The sequence below is a fragment of the Staurois parvus genome, unplaced genomic scaffold (assembly GCF_062004578.1).
Source record: "Staurois parvus isolate SC_StPar_1 unplaced genomic scaffold, SC_StPar_1.0 ptg000439l, whole genome shotgun sequence".
In the NCBI taxonomy this organism is placed as follows: Eukaryota; Metazoa; Chordata; class Amphibia; order Anura; family Ranidae; genus Staurois; species Staurois parvus.
This window is the reverse complement of record NW_028318235.1, coordinates 2,342,501-2,359,087: the sequence shown is the minus strand read 5'-3', so window position 1 is coordinate 2,359,087 and position 16,587 is coordinate 2,342,501. Positions and strand designations below refer to the sequence as shown.

At 43.4% G+C, this 16,587-nt stretch overlaps 1 protein-coding gene across 2 annotated transcripts in view; it reads left to right on the top strand.

Annotated features, from left to right (window-relative positions):
- The window catches only part of SH3GL1 (SH3 domain containing GRB2 like 1, endophilin A2), a 230,479-nt gene that overhangs the window by 62,518 nt on the left and 151,374 nt on the right, over positions 1–16,587 (top strand). For both annotated transcript variants that reach the window (XM_089687871.1, XM_089687872.1), the window contains one exon: positions 8,301–8,373. In XM_089687871.1, coding sequence (XP_089543997.1) covers positions 8,301–8,373 — 73 coding nt within the window. The remainder of the gene's footprint in view (positions 1–8,300; positions 8,374–16,587) is intronic.

Genomic DNA, 16,587 nt, shown 5'->3' with positions numbered 1-16,587 from the left:
AAATCTTTCAAGACCAATTTTTTGTTTTATTTTTATATATTTTTCATGGTTCCATTTGTTCTTTTATCCAGAATTTTTCGCCATAGTGAATCCATTTTTACTTTATTTTAGTCTATTTTATCATTATGTATTTCATCATTATGTTTGTTTTTATTGTGATTTGTATTTAATTTTATTTGATTGTATTAATTTTGCTCCTCTATATTCATTTTATGGGAATTCTCTATTACTCATTTATTTAATTAATATACACTCACCATATGCTTTTATTTTAGATTGAATTCATAATGTCTCCTATGCATTATTATTTAAGTATTTATGGTCACCTTTTTATCCGTTTTTATGATATATTTTTGAGATTAATAGCGCTTTGATTAGATTGCACTTTATTAATATTTTTATATCATACTTTTCCCTATTATGCAGACAGCATAAGATTTTGGGCATTATTCTGACAATTTACATGTTTTAAACCAATGATCTTGGTCTTGTATTACTACATTGATTTGGAAATGACAATCATTTCTCCTTCCTGATCCGTATAATATTTGCTCCTGCATCCATTTATGTATGCCCTGTATATCCATGTCTGTTGTCTGTCACTTTATAGGTAAAACCTACGATACAATGTTATTTAAGCAGACACATGAATATGTTTTTTAGCTCCGGTAAAATAGCGTATGCAGTATGCGCATAAGCCGCCGTGGAAACTCAACGGCCGTGTTTATGCACACGCATTGTTTTACTTACATGGGGAATATATTAATATGGCTGGTGGTGTTTTCCTTTTATATATATCAAGGTTTGCATTTGATATTTATCTCTGCCTTTTATATGGTCTCATGGATAAAACCTGTGACACAGTATTGTTGGAGCTGACACGTGATCATGCTGAGCTCTGGTAAAATGGTGGACACATTGTGCGCAGGCGCGGTCATTCAGTGGCCGCATCTGTGCACACGCGCCACCTTCCTTATAAAGAGAATCAATTGATGTCTCCTGCTTTATGTGCATACCCCTCATGAATATGTGCTCGTGCACGAAACGTGTCGAGGAGGAGCCATACGCGGTGACGTCATGCCGCCGAGACCACGAGGAGGTCCGGCGGCCATCTTGCATATGGTCAGTGTATACTTCTGTGCTGATTCTTGTTGGATGCTTATCTGCTAATAAACGCGTTTGACTGAAACAATACCACACTATGGGCATTCTTCTTTCTGGCTCCATATGAGCCTATACCACCACAGAGCCCATTCCTGGAGGACGGCAGCTGGGTTGCAGATTACCAGGGAGGAAGGAGATCTCTTGGACCAGACCAAACTGCCTATTGCCTTTTTAAGGGGGACCTCCAGCTAATTATTATACATACTGCGTAATATGATTTGCCATCTGTTGAGTGTGCAATTTTAACAAAACCTTTTGACACATCACCTGAGTGTTTTTCCGGGAACACACGGATCACCACCTAGAGACTTTATGGATTATATCAGTCACAAATATTCTTGAACTGTTACGTGCTCTCCCTAATAGGGGAGCTGTGTGGTGTGTGTGTGTGTGTGTGTGTGTGTGTGTATATATATATATATATATATATATATATATATATATATATCATCCTTAATATCACATGTACGGCACTTTAGTGTATGCTTTATGTAGATTTGTCACTTCATATGAGCACTTTGCATTTATTATTTGTTTTGTATCTATTTACTTAGCGCTGCACCCCCTTGTTGATTTGTAAATCCGTAACACAAGTCGGGCACGCAGCAGGGGGCAGAAGTCCAGTAGCAAAGGGGGTTAGTCCGTAGCACGATCTGGGCCCACAACAGGGTAGCAGGACTCTGGAGGGCAAGGGTTAAGCAATTGGCACACTGCAAGGAGGCAGAATTTTGGTTGGCAAGGGTTAAGCCCTCAGCACTGGGTTTGGCACACAGCAAGGAGACAGAAGTCTGGCGGGCAAGGGTTAAGTCTGGCTTAAATCCTCAGCGCAAGGGTTGGCACACAGCCTTTGCCCAGAGTTCTGCTTCCTTGCTGTGTGCCAACCCTTGCGCTGAGGATTTAACCCAGACTTAACCCTTGCCCGCCAGACTTCTGTCTCCTTGCTGTGTGCCAACCCCTGTGCTGAGGATTTAACCTGGACTTAACCCTTGCCCCCCAGAGTTCTGCTTCCTTGCTGTATGCAAACCCATGCGCTGAGGATTTAACCCGGACTTAGCCTTTGCCCAGAGTTCTGCTTCCTTGCTAAGTCCGGGTTAAATCCTCAGCGCATGGGTTTGCATACAGCAAGGAAGCAGAACTCTGGGGGGCAAGGGTTAAGTCCAGGTTAAATCCTCAGCACAGGGGTTGGCACACAGCAAGGAAACAGAACTCTGGCAAGTGGTGGAGAAAGCAAGGGGCTGGTAGCAGTGGCAGGCCAGCCAGGCTCCTCAGAGGTCCATGGTTCTGGGATCATAAGGGGGCTGTAGGATCTGGCCACAGCACAAGACTTCTCACAGAACAACAGCAGGGGAGTAGAAGAGCAAGCAGGGGGGAGAGTCCCAGTGTACAGGAAGCCACATAGACAATATGAAACTACAAGTCTCAGCAGTTTAGAAAGCGGAGCACAGCCCTTACAAGACTATCTTTCTCAGCAGTTCTGCTTATCTTCCAACTTCCTTCTAGGAAGACATGCAGCCCTCAGCTCCTGTGTGTCCACCACAGGAGTAAACTCAGAAAAAGGTTTGAGCCTTTCTGCCAGCATAGAGACATTATATTGTCCCTTCAATTCAACCAAACTTCAAACACCCAGTGCCGACACGTCTGGCTTTATCCAGCTACAGGCCACTGTGCTGTATGTGCCTCCTGCTGAGATCAACCTCATTTCCCACCCCCTGTGGGGTACAAGAACTCCTAGATTTAATTAAGCAGACAAGCTGACTGCTTGACACACTGTTGAGTTCAACAAAACAACATAAGAATAAAATATTTCTGCTGTCTGTCACAAACCCCTCCTTCTTTTTCAAAACCTGTACATGCAAGAGGCCTTAACAGGTCTTGTGCAAGGTACATGTAGCAGTTCCCCAGCAGAATCATCTATGTGTTCATATACCTGCTTGTTATCTGATGGTCAAGAGTGTATTGAAGCTCATTCCAGCAGGGCATCATGTGGGTGTATGGAGATTGTTGGCCTATGGGTACATTTGAACCCCTGTAAGGATAACTCGGTCTGCTGACATTCTCTCCACCAAAGTGAGGCTGTGGAGTTCTTCCTACTTCTCCTGGGACAATTGGCCTGCATGTGCCCCCTCTGTCTGCAAGTGTAACATTCGGGCTGGTGTGCCCTTCATATATCTCTCCACCTGTTTTGAGAACCACAGGAGGCTCTTGGCATGGGTGTCATGAGTCCTTACATAGTTAACAGGGTACGTCCTTGATAAATGTGTGTCTGGCCTTAATTCTGTTCTAGCCTTAATTCTGTTTTAGCCTTCAGCTCCACACTCCACAGTCAAATTATCCAAGACCATTCCCTCCAGAATGTCAGAAGGTAGGCTTGGCATTGCCCCAACAGAACAAAGTTTTTCCCCAAAACCGTAATCCAGCTGAACTATAGCCCTTGGGATATGTTTCCTGGCACTCACTTCTAGTTCAATAGAAAAGCCAGGGTCTTCTTTGATCACTGCAGGATTCAATACGCAGGGATCAACAATCGTCAGGAAGGCACCTGTGTCACGGAAACCATCTACGGAGACCTCCTGCAAATGCTGCTGCCTCTTCTCGGGGTAGCTTGGAGTAAGTGGACGAACTCCGTAGACTCCTTGAGGGGTGTCGGTTGCTGTTGGAGCTATCCATTCACTTTGGAATGGTGAGAGGCTCTTTTCTCCTGGCACCAGCTGTACGTCGTGATCAGGGCGAAGGGTTTGGGTCTGGGGAGGGTGGATGTCCCTTGGGCATCTAGCTTTAAGATATCCAGGTTGTTTGCATTCATAGCACTGCCTTTTCAGAGTGACCCTGGAGGGCTGGGTTGTAGATACAGTGAGGAACAGAAGTATTTGAACACCCTGCGATGTTTCAACTTCTCCCACTTAGAAATCATGGAGGGGTAGGTGCATTCCCACTCTGAGAGACAGAATTTTAAAAAAAAATTCAGGAAATCACTTTGTATGATTTTTAAAGAATTTATTTGTCTTGCACTGCTGAACATAAGTATTTGAACACCTAAGAAACCGCAAGAATTCAGGCTCCCAAAGAGCTGTTACTGTGCCTTTTAAAAAGTCCACCTCTACTCCACTCATTAATCTAACTTAGTAGCACCTGTCTGAGCTCTTTAAAGACACCTGTCCACCCCACAGTCAGCCAGACACCAACTACTACCATGGGCAAGACCACAGAACTGTGAAAAGACACCAGAGACAAAATTGTGGACCTCCACAAGGCTGAAAAGGGCTACGGGGCAATTGCCAAGCAGCTTGGTGAAAATAGATCAACTGTTGGAGCAATTGTTAGAAAATGGAAGAGGCTAAAGACGACTGTCAGTTTCCCTTGGATTGGGGCAGCATGCAAGATCTCATATCACTGATGATAAGAAAGGTGAGGAATCAGCCCAGAGCTACAAGGGAGGAGCTGGTCAATGACATGAAGAGAGCTGGGACCACAGTTTCAAAGGTCACTGTCGGTAGAACACTACGCCGTCATGGTTTCAAATCATGCATTGCACGGAAGGTTCCCCTGCTCAAGTCATCACATATCCAGGCCCGTCTGAAGTTTGCCAATGACCATCTGGATGATCCAGAGGAGGCATGGGAGAAAGTCATGTGGTCAGATGAGACCAAAGTACAACTTTTTTGTCTAAACTTCACTCGTCTTGTTTGGATGAAAAAGGATGAGTTGCATCCCAAGAACACCATCTCTACTGTGAAGCATGGGGGTGGTAACATCATGCTTTGGGGGTGCTTTTCTGCGAAGGGGACAGGACGACTGCACTGTATTAGGGAGAGGATGAATGGGGCCATTTATTGTGAGATTTTGAGCAACAACCTCCTTCCCTCAGTCAGAGCATTGAAGATGGGTCGTGGCTGGGTCTTCCAACATAACGACCCGAAGCACACAGCCAGGATAACCAAGGAGTGGCTCCGTAAGAAGCATATCAAGGTTCTGAAGTGGCCTAGCCAGTCTCCAGACCTAAATCCAATAGAACATCTTTGGAGGGAGCTGAAACTCCGTGTTGCTCAGCGACAGTCCCGAAACCTGATAGATCTAGAGGAGACCTGTGTGGAGGAGTGGGCCAAAATCCTTGTTGCAGTGTGTGCAAACCTGGTCAAGAACTACAGGAAACGTTTGACCTCTGTAATTGCAAACAAAGGCTTCTGTACCAAACATTAACACTGATTTTCTCAGGTGTTCAAATACTTATGTTCAGCAGTGCAAGAGAAATAAATTCTTTAAAAATCATACAATGTGATTTCCTGATTTTTTTTTTTTTTTTTTTTTTTCTTCTTCTTTTTTTTTTTTTTAAATTCTGTCTCTCAGAGTGGGAATGCACCTACAATGTGAATTTCAGACCCCTCCATGATTTCTAAGTGGGAGAACTTGCAAAATCGCAGGGTGTTCAAATACTTCTGTTCCTCACTGTATGGGGGTGGTAGGACTTGGATAAGATGAGGGGGTGACATGGCCCTTCAGGGGACAGGCAACACTCGGGGTCTCAGCTGCTTCATTTACCAGTTTTTTCCATTGTGGTTTAATTGTGAGCATTTCATCAGCTAATGTGGCAGCTTTCTCCAGGGTGGCTGGATTTCTCTCCTTCACCCACTCCCTGACCTCGTAGGGACACTTGGCATTACATTTTTCCTTCAGGGAAGTCTGCATAATACACTCAACAGTGAGGGCCTGTTCGCCCTCCAGCCAGTGTCTACAGGCCTGTGACATTTTGTGAGCATACATCTTGAAAGAGAGCTCTGAGTTGCAAGACAAGTCTCGAAACTGAACCCTATAGGTTTCTGGGGTCACATCATAGTATTGAGCCATATTATAGTCTCGATTCCATCGGGAGTCTTTTCCGGTATGCAGAGGCTGCACCCCATTCCAGCAGGCCTACCAGGTGGCGCACCCAGTCCACACGGGGCACTTCCAGCAATTGACATAAATGTTCAAAATCTTGGAAAAATCCCTCCACATCCCCTGCGACTTCGGGTCACCCTTGGTAGGTCAGGCATAAGGACTTGTGGGCTGGGGAGGGTGTCTCGTCCCCTGAGGTCCCTCATAGGGACATTTTGCTCCTTCAATTCAACCCAACCTCAAACACCCAGTGTCTACATGTCTGGCTTTATCCAGCTACAGGACACTGTGCTGTATGTGCCTTCCACTGAGATCAACCTCATCTCCCACCCTCTGCGGGGCACAGGAACTTCTAGATGTAATGTAGCAGACAAGCTTACTGCTTGACACACTGTTGGACAGCTCTTTGGTCTTTGCCATGGTGGAGCATTTGGAATCTGATTGTTTGATTGCTCCTGTGGATAGGTGTCTTTTTTTATACAGGTAACAAAATGAGATTAGCAGCGCTCCCTTTAAGAGACTGCTTCTACTCTCCGCTTGTTACCTGTATGAAAGACACCTGGTAGCCAGAAATCCTGCTGAATGATAGGGGATCAAATACTTATTTCCCTTATGAACATGCAAATCAGTGCATAATTTATTAGAATTCTTTTGAATTTTTTTGTTGCTATTCTGTCTCTCGGTGTTACAATACACATACTATTTGATTTTTAGACTGATCATTTCTTTGAGTTGGCAAACATTTAAAATCAGCAGGGGATCAAATACTTATTTTCTTCACTGTAACACATATATGCGGTGTCCAGGAAGTGGGCTGTAATTCTCGGCATTCACATAGCATGTTGCTCTGTTCATGCTGGAAGCGAGTGTAGTCAGGCTGGCTCTCTTGACAAAAACCTTTCACAGCCACTAGTGTGTAGCCCTATTTTCATACTGGACCATTAGATCCTGGATGTTCACCCCTGCAATGGCCACACCTGAATCAGTGTATCCTCATGGTTTGATCTACCTGCATGTGTGGTGTCTTACCAGATTACCATGTCTGAAAATTAACCTTCTTGGTTCATAGTGCCTGACAAAATGTACAATCGCAGGTTGGCAGTGAAGACTTGCCTAACCTGTGACAGTCTGTTCACTGAGCAATGTTCTTCTTGTGAGGCTCTGATCCAGGTGGGTGAGGCATCTCCACCATGTACTACAGTAGTTCTGGGTCACTATATGTGGAGCTGAGAATTCACCTCTCTCCTTCGTGGGTTCCTCACTGCCTGGCATCATGATTACTTCTTCAGGGGCTCAGCAGGACCCTGTCCTTTCTGAGGTGTTCTGCACAAGGTCTTCATAAGCACACACAGCCTGGGGACCTAGGACCCTTCCAAAGGTGATGGTCTAGCCCCTATTCCATCTGCTCACTACCCCCTTACTTGCATTAGTCCCTGGTGGTAAGCAGTGATTTCGTTGTAAGCAGTACTGAAACCCTTTAAGGGACATTGCCTACTTTCCTGGTCACTTGTTGACCAACACAGCTAGCACAAGTCTAGCAGCCTAGTGCCTTTCTAAGGTCAAAACCTGAACTATCCACCTGTACAGTGGGGAAAAATATTTATTTGATCCCCTGCACATTTTGTAAGTTTGCCCACTTACAAAGAAATGAATGGCCTATAATTTTTATCAGGTGTATTGTAAATGATAGAGACAGAATATCGATCAAAAATCCAGAGAAAAACACATGATACAAATGTTATAAATTGAGTTGCACGTCAGTGAGTAAAGTAAGTATTTGATCCCCAAGCAAAACATGACTTAGTACTTGGTGAAGAAACTCTTGTTGGCAAGCACAGAGGTAAGACATTTCTTTTAGTTGGTTACCAGGTTTGCACACATCTCAGGAGGGATTTTGGTCCACACTTCTTTACAGATCTTCTCTAATCCTTAAGGTTTCTTTGCTGTCACTTGGTAACTCTAAGTTTTACCTCCCTCCCTAAAATTTCTATAGAATTAAGGTCTGGAGACTGGCTAGGCCACTCCATGATGTTAATGTACTTCTTCTTGAGCCACTCCCTTGTTGCTGCGGAGGAGGCGGTTACTAGCAGACCTTTTATTTTGGTCCACTTTGTAGGATGAAATACTGTGTTCTACAATTAACTACTTAAGAAAAGGATTTATGGTGAGTACTGCATAATGTTAATATTTATTTGAAAGTTAAAAAAACATGTTGCATGATTGTAGTCATTTGAAAGTCTGCGAATAATTATTTATGTTTCTAGAAAGTGGATGTAACCAGTAAAGCTGTGACTGATGTCTTGGCTAAGACAATTGAATACCTGCAGCCAAACCCAGGTAATTTATTTATTTATTTTTTTCCAGCTAAAATTTTTTCAGCATAGCATGCATGTTGTAAGCAGTAGAACATCGGGTAGTATGTTTGGACTGAATAAAAGGTGCAATTTTGAGACAAAGGCCTGCTTCCTTCCCTTATCACTATGTTCCGTGTTAACATGTGTATAAGCTCTCGGCACATCTTAGTTTACATTTAGGTACGCATATTTGCTGCCTCTCTGCGTTAAGGCCGCCCACGCCGCGAGGAGTACTCTCGGCGCAAAGGAGTTAAAATGCAGTGTCTTCAAAGTAACAACAGTGTTGTTGAATAACTAGAAAAAAATTCTTCAGTACGGGTGACGGTTGCCACTATCCCTGCTACATATAACTATATATACAAATTTCCTCTCCTGGGATTTTAACCAACTGGAAAACAAGTAAAATAATAATAAAACACCTGTGCGCAATCTGAAATAGGTTAATGTATAAAAAAAAAATCACAAAATAATCTGCTGCTGCTGAGTCCTCATATGATCACACCACATATCTGAACAGCAATAGGAAAAACAGGACAACGCTACAGAGAATGCTCAAAGTCCGCATAAACTATCAATTCTCAATATATAAACAATATAAGAATCCTCTTGAGTCAATGATCCAAATGTATCAAAATAGTAATGTAACAATTCAGCAAAATAACATATGAAAACACCCAGGTGAAAAAGTCTCAATGGATAAGTATGAGAAAATCCCCTTCTGTTCAAGTGTTCAAGAGGAGTACTGTAGAACGAAATCACCACTAGTGAGAAACGTACAGGTGAAACTCGAAAAATTAGAATATTGTGCAAAGGTTCATTTATTTCAGTAATGCAACCTAAAAGGTGAAACTAATATAAGAGATAGACTCATGACATGCAAAGCAAGATAGTTCAAGCTGTGATTTGTCATAATTGTGATGATGATGGCTTAGAGCTCATGAAAACCCCAAATCCACAATCTCAGAAAATTAGAATATTACATGCGATCAATAAAACAAGGATTGTACATGGAACAATATCGGACCTCTGAAAAGTATAAGCATGCATATGTACTCAGTACTTGGTTTGGGCCCCTTTTGCAGCAATGACTGCCTCAATGCGGCGTGGCATGGAAGCTATCAGCCTGTGGCACTGCTGAGGTGTTATGGAAGACCAGGATGCTTCAGTAGTGGCCTTCTGCTCTTCTGCATTGTTCGGTCTCATGTCGCTCATCTTTCTCTTGGCAATGCCCCATAGATTCTCTATGGGGTTCAGGTCAGGCGAGTTTGCTGGCCAGTCAAGCACAGTAATCCCACTGTCATTGAACCAGGTTTTGGAAAATGAAGTCAGCATCCCCATAAAGCTCATCTGCAGAAGGAAGCATGAAGTGCTCCAAAATCTCCTGGTAGACGGCTGCGTTGACCCTGGACTTAATGAAGCACAGTGGACAAACACCAGCAGATGACATGGCTCCCCAAATCAACACAGACTGTGGAAACTTCACACTGGACTTGAAGCATCTTGCAGTGTGTGCCTCTCCATTCTTCCTCCATACTCTGGGTCCTTGGTTTCCAAATGAGATGCAAAAGTTGCTCTCATCAGAAAGGAGGACTTTGGACCCCTGAGCAACAGACCAGGTCTGTTTTTCTTTAGCCCAGGTAAGACGCTTCTGATGTTGTTTGTTGTTCAGGAGCAGCTTGACAAGAGGAATACGACATTTGAAGCCCATGTCCAGGATCCGTCTGTGTGTGGTGGCTTTTGATGCACTGACTCCAGCCTCAATCCACTCCTTGTGAAAGTCCCCAACACTTTTGAATGGCCTTTTCCTGACAATCCTCTCCAGGCTGCGGTCATCCCTGCTGCTTCTGCACCTTTTTCTTCCACACTTTTCACTTCCACATTTTTCACTTCCACATAACTCTCTATTAATGTGCTTTGATACAGCACTTTGATACAGGAGCTTCTTTTGCAATTACCTTTTGAGGTTTTCCCTCCTTATGGATGGTGTCAATGATGATTTTCTGCACAACTGTCAGGTCAGCACTCTTTCCCATGATTGTGATTCCTACTGAACCAGACAGAGAGACCATTTAAAGGCTCAGGAACCCTTTTCAGGTGTTATGGCTTAATTAGCTGATTAGAGTGGGACACTTTGAGCCTAGAATATTGTACCTTTTCACAATATTCTAATTTTCTGAGATTGTGGATTTGGGGTTTTCATGAGCTGTAAGCCATAATCATCACAATTATGACAAATCACGGCTTGAACTATCTTGCTTTGCATGTAATGAGTCTATCTCATATGTTAGTTTCACCTTTTAAGTTGCATTACTGAAATAAATAAACTTTTTCACGATATTCTAATTTTTTGAGTTTCATCTGTATATCCAGGTCGGTAAAAAAAATTTTGTGCTTTTACTCTTGTGTGCAAGAGGCCTAAGATGTATATCATTAAACTACAGACCAGTCAGCCTATCATCAGTAGTAAACATAAATAATCCAGTGGCACTGTGACCAACTAATAAGTGAAACACCTTCCCCAGTGATAAAATATAAAAAAATAAAATAAAGTGAAAATAAAAACAATCGTGATATAAATCAATTAACCACTTGCCCTCCATAGGATTTACCCCCCTTCCTGTCCAGGCCTCTTTTTGCTACTTGGCACTGCACTAATTCAACTGATAATTGCGCGGTCATGCAATGCTGTACCCAAACGAAATTTACGTCCTTTTTTTCACACAAATAGAGCTTTCTTTCAGTGGTATTTGATCACCTGTGCGCTTTTTATTTTCAAGCTGTAAACAAAAAAAGACCGAAAATTTTGAAGAAAAATGATATTTTTTACTTTCGGCTATAAAAAATATATAGTAAACTCAAAGTTAGTTATACATTTAGGCTAAAATGTATTCTGCTACATGTTTTTGGTAAAAAAAATCCCAATAAGTGTATATTGATTGCTTTGTGTGAAAGTTATAGCGTCTACAAACTATGGTATAGATACTGCAATTTACGCCATTATTTTGCTATACAGCGCTGCGCTAGTTTAACGTACAATTGTGCGGTCATGCAATAAATTAAATTTGTCCTTTTTTTCACACAAATAGAGCTTTAATTTGGAGGTATTTGATCACCTGTGCACTTTTTATTTTTGGCGCTATAAACAAAAAAAAAGTTTCACCGAAAAAAAAAAATTTTTTTTTTTTGAAAGAAAATATATTTTCTCATTTCAGTCATAAAAAATATCCAAAAATACAATTTCGTCAAATTTAGGACAAAATGTATTCTGCTACATGTTTTTAGTTAAAAAAAAATCGCAGTAAGTATATATTCATTGCTTTGTGTGAAAGTTATAGTATCTACAAACTATGGTATAGATCAGGGGTCCTCAAACTTTTTAAACGGGGCCAGTTCACTGTCCCTCAGACCGTTGGAGGGCCGGACTATAGTTTTAAAAAAAAAAAACTAATGGTCTTCTCCTGTACTGTGTGCGCATTTGTTCAGAGACTGCGGACATACAACGGAGGCGGGAATACTGGGCCGGCCACTCTATAAGATGCACAGACATTTCCCCCCAAGTGTGTCTTATGGAGCGAAATAGTGTCCCATCATTGGTGTCAGTGGGAGGAATAGTGTCCCATCATTGGTATCAGTGGGAGGAATAGTGCCCCATCATTGGTACCAGTGGGAGGAATAGTGCCCCATCATTGGTATCAGTGGGAGGAATAGTTCCCCATCATTGGTGTCAGTGGGAGGAATAGTGCCCCATCATTGGTGTCCGTGGGAGGAATCGTGTCCCATCATTGGTCTCAGTGGGAGGAATCGTGCCCCATCATTGGTATCAGTGGGAGGAATCTTGCCCCATCATTGGTGTCATTGGGAGGAATAGTGCCCCATCATTGGTGTCATTGGGAGGAATAGTGCCCCATCATTGGTGTCATTGGGAGGAATAGTGCCTCATCATTGGTGTCAGTGTGAGGAATAGTATCCCATCATTGGTGTCAGTGGGAGGAATCGTGTCCCATCGTTGCTGTTAGTGGAATGAATAGTGCCCCATCATTGGTGTCAGTGGGAGAAATAGTATGTCATTGGTGCCAGTGGGGGGGGGGGGAAGGAATAGTGCCCCATTGTTGGTGTCAGTGGGGGGGTGGAATAGTGCCCCATCCTTGGTGCCAGTGGGGGGGGGGGAAGGAATAGTGCCCCATTGTTGGTGTCAGTGGGGGGTGGAATAGTGCCCCATCCTTGGTGTCAGTGGGGGGGAGGAATAGTGCCCCATCGTTGGTGTCAGTGGGGGGAGGAATAGTGCCCCATCGTTGGTGTCAGTGGGGGGAGGAATAGTGCCCCATCGTTGGTGTCAGTGGGGGGAGGAATAGTGCCCCATCGTTGGTGTCAGTGGGGGGAGGAATAGTGCCCCATCGTTGGTGTCAGTGGGGGGAGGAATAGTGCCCCATCGTTGGTGTCAGTGGGGGGAGGAATAGTGCCCCATCGTTGGTGTCAGTGGGGGGAGGAATAGTGCCCCATCGTTGGTGTCAGTGGGGGGAGGAATAGTGCCCCATCGTTGGTGTCAGTGGGGGGAGGAATAGTGCCCCATCGTTTGTGTCAGTGGGGGGAGGAATAGTACGTCATTGGTGCCAGTGGGGGGGGGGGGGGAGGAATAGTGCCCCATCATTGGTGTCAGTGGGGGGTGGAATAGTGCCTCTCCCTCCCTTGATTTTCGCGGGGCCGCTCGGCTCCACCTCCTCGCCGGTGATTGGCCGCCTGTGTGCCTTTCCTGAGCTACAGTACTGGCGCCCAATCACCGGTGAGGCGGAGCCGAGCGGCAGCGCGGACATCGAGTGAAGGAGCAGCGCATCCTGGACTGGATCGTCGTGGGACGGGGACCGGAGCCAGGTAAGAGACAGCAGCCCCCTGCCCACCCCTGTACTTGGTGTCCCCTGCCGGCGGGCCGGATAAGTGTGCTCGGCGGGCCGCATGTGGCCCGCGGGCCGTAGTTTGAGGACCCCTGGTATAGATAATGAATTTTACACAGCTTTTACTTTTTGACTGCTCATCACATTTCTTGAGGTACTAAAATACCAGGATAGTACAAACACCCCCAAATGACCCCTTTTCGGAAAGTAGACACCCTAGGCTATATGCTGAGAGGCATATTGAGTTCATGGAAGATTTATTTTTTTTCTACAAGTTTCTGGAAAATGACAAAAATCATTGTTGTCATCAAGTTGTCATTTAAATGATTTATTCCTCGCACAAGCCATGGGTATATGTGGAATTACACCCCAAAGTACATTCTGCTACTTCTACCAAGTATGGGGATACCACATGTGTGAGACTTTTTTGTGAGCCTAGCCACATACGGAGCCTGAAATCCAATGATCACTGAAAGCCTGAAGGTGCGCTACTTCCTCATTTCACTTCCTCACTACCTATCACAGATTTGAAGGCCCTGACATGCCAGGATAGCAACAAAACCCCCCAAATGACCCCTTTCTGGAAAGTAGACACCCCAAGGAATTTAAAAAGAGGTATGGTGAGTATTTTGCAGATCTCATTTTGAAATATAAAAAAAAGAATAGATAAATTCCTTGGGGTGTCTACTTTCCAAAAAGGGGTCATTTGGGGGGGGGGGGGGTTGGTGCTATCCTGACATTTCAGGGCCTCAGAAACTGTGATAGGTAGTCTGGAAGTGTAATGAGGAAATAAAGCCCTTTAGAAGCCTTAAGGTGCTTATTGGATTTTGGGGTCCTGTACTTGGCTAGACTGCCAAAACGTCTCTCACATGTGGTACCCCCATACTCGGGAGAAGTAGCAAAATGTATTTTGGGGAGTAATTCCACATATACCCATGGCATGTGTGAGCAGTAAATCATTTAAGTGACAGTTTTGTGTAAAAGGAAAAAAACTTTTTGTTTGTCATTTTCCAAAAACTTGTGCTAAAAAAATAAAATATTCTATTGATTTAACATGCCTCTCAGCAAATAGTTTGTGGTGTCTACGTTCAAAAAAGGGGTAGTTTTAGTCTCTTCTAACCACCTGAAGATCAAGCCTTTTCTGACACTTTTTGTTCACTTGAAAAAAAAATCTGTATTTTTTGCTAGGAAATTAATTTAAACCCCCAAACATTATATATATATTTTTAAAGCGCACACCCTAGTGAAATGGTGGGTACTATATTTATTTATTTATTTATTTTTTAAATTCACTTTTTTTTACTTTTAATGCACAAAAGCACAATATATTGGCCAATTATTTGGTAAAGTATAAAAGATGATTGTATGCCGAGTAAATAGATACCAAACATGACATGCTTTAAAACTGCGCATGCCCCGTGCAATGGCGACAAACTGCATACGTTTTTAATATCCATAGGCAACACTTTAAAAGCTACCGTTTTAGATTTACAGAGGAGGTCTAGTGTTAGAATTACTGCCCTTGATCTGACGTTAACGGCGATACCTCACATGCACGGTGCAACCGCTGTTTACATACCTGCACAGGGTCAACTCTTGTGCACACAGGTGTGCGCGCATGGGAGGGGCGAGTTTTTTTTTTTTTTTTTTTTTTGATCACGATCACTTTTAATGCTATCACAAGGAATGCAAATATCCCTTATAACTTCAATGGGCATTGTCATATATTCTTTTTTGAGATATCTGGGGTCTATCAGACTCTGGATATCTCCTCTTCCCTTACATTATCTAATCAAACCAAGATCGGTGTGATCAGATGCTTTCCCAATTTACAAATGGCGCTGTTTATAGCCTGTGAAACTGAAGTGATGAAATGCTGGTAGCTTCCGAATTCTTAGACTATAGAGATGATTGGCACCATTCTGGTCTCCAATCAGCTCTATGGTCAGCTGGCAGAAACACCGGCTGCATTCTCAGGTTCCCCCGGTGGCACGGGACTGCACGAGAAGGCCGTGGAAGGCAGCGGGGAAGGGGGGGCATCATCTCCCGCTGCTTGTAAAAACAATCCTGTAGCTAATTAGCCACTAGGATTGCTTTTACATGAAAGCTGCTCGCCGGCTAAAAAAAATTATACCATGATGATGTCTGTAGCTGTAGGCATCATCCTGGTATAACCATTCAAAATCCAGTGGTTTACCAGTACATCGCTGATCCTTGTTGGGTACATATGCTATGTTCTTCTTTTTTTTTTTTTTTTTTTTTTCTTTTTTGTATGCAGCCTGTGGGCTGAATGAAAAAAAGAGAAGAAATCTCTGCCAGAAAAAGTGTGTGGTATGCCCAACATTAGAATATACCACCCTGCACCCACCCACTTCTAATTGTGGGCACACATTAGGTCACACTTTGCCACATGTGGCACCAAGCCCCAAACTATCTTGCCACTGCTCCCAATGTAGACTGGGCATCCGGGGGCTCCACGTGCCTATCTTTTCCCTCGTAAAAACTGAAACTTCTAAGTATAGCTTGTTGCCCTCTCGCAGGTCTTCTACATCTCAACCCCTGGCACGCTTGCTGGGAAGAAATTGTTTGACTGCATGGCGGGCAGAAAAATTAATCAGGGACTCAACGCAGATTGTTTGCTGGGGAGTATAGACATCTGCAAATTTTTGGTTAAGGTGATTTGCGAGGATTTGTATATATGTGTGTGTGTATATGTACAGTGGGGATCGAAAGTTTGGGGACCCCAGCTAAAAATTTGTATTAATGTGCATAAAGAAGCCAAGGAAAGATGGAAAAATCTCCAAAAGGCATCAAATTACAGATTAGACATTCTTATGTCAACAAAAGTTAGATTTTATTTCCATCATTTACACTTTCAAAATAACAGAAAACAAAAAAATGGCGTCTGCAAAAGTTTGGGCACCCTGCAGAATTTATAGCATGCACTGCCCCCTTTGCAAAGCTGAGACCTGCCAGTGTCATGGATTGTCATCAATCATCGTCTGGGAAGACCAGGGGATGTCAAGCTCAAAGGTTTTAAATGCCCAGACTCATCTGACCTTGCCCCAACAATCAGCACCATGGGTTCTTCTAAGCAGTTGTCTAGAAAACTGAAACTGAAAATAGTTGACGCTCACAAAGCTGGAGAAGGCTATAAGAAGATAGCAAAGCGTTTTCAGATGTCAATATCCTCTGTTCGGAATGTAATTAAGAAATGGCAGTCATCAGGAACAGTGGAAGTTAAAGCAAGATCTGGAAGACCAAGAAAAATATCAGACAGAACAGCTCGCAGGATTGTGAGAAAAACA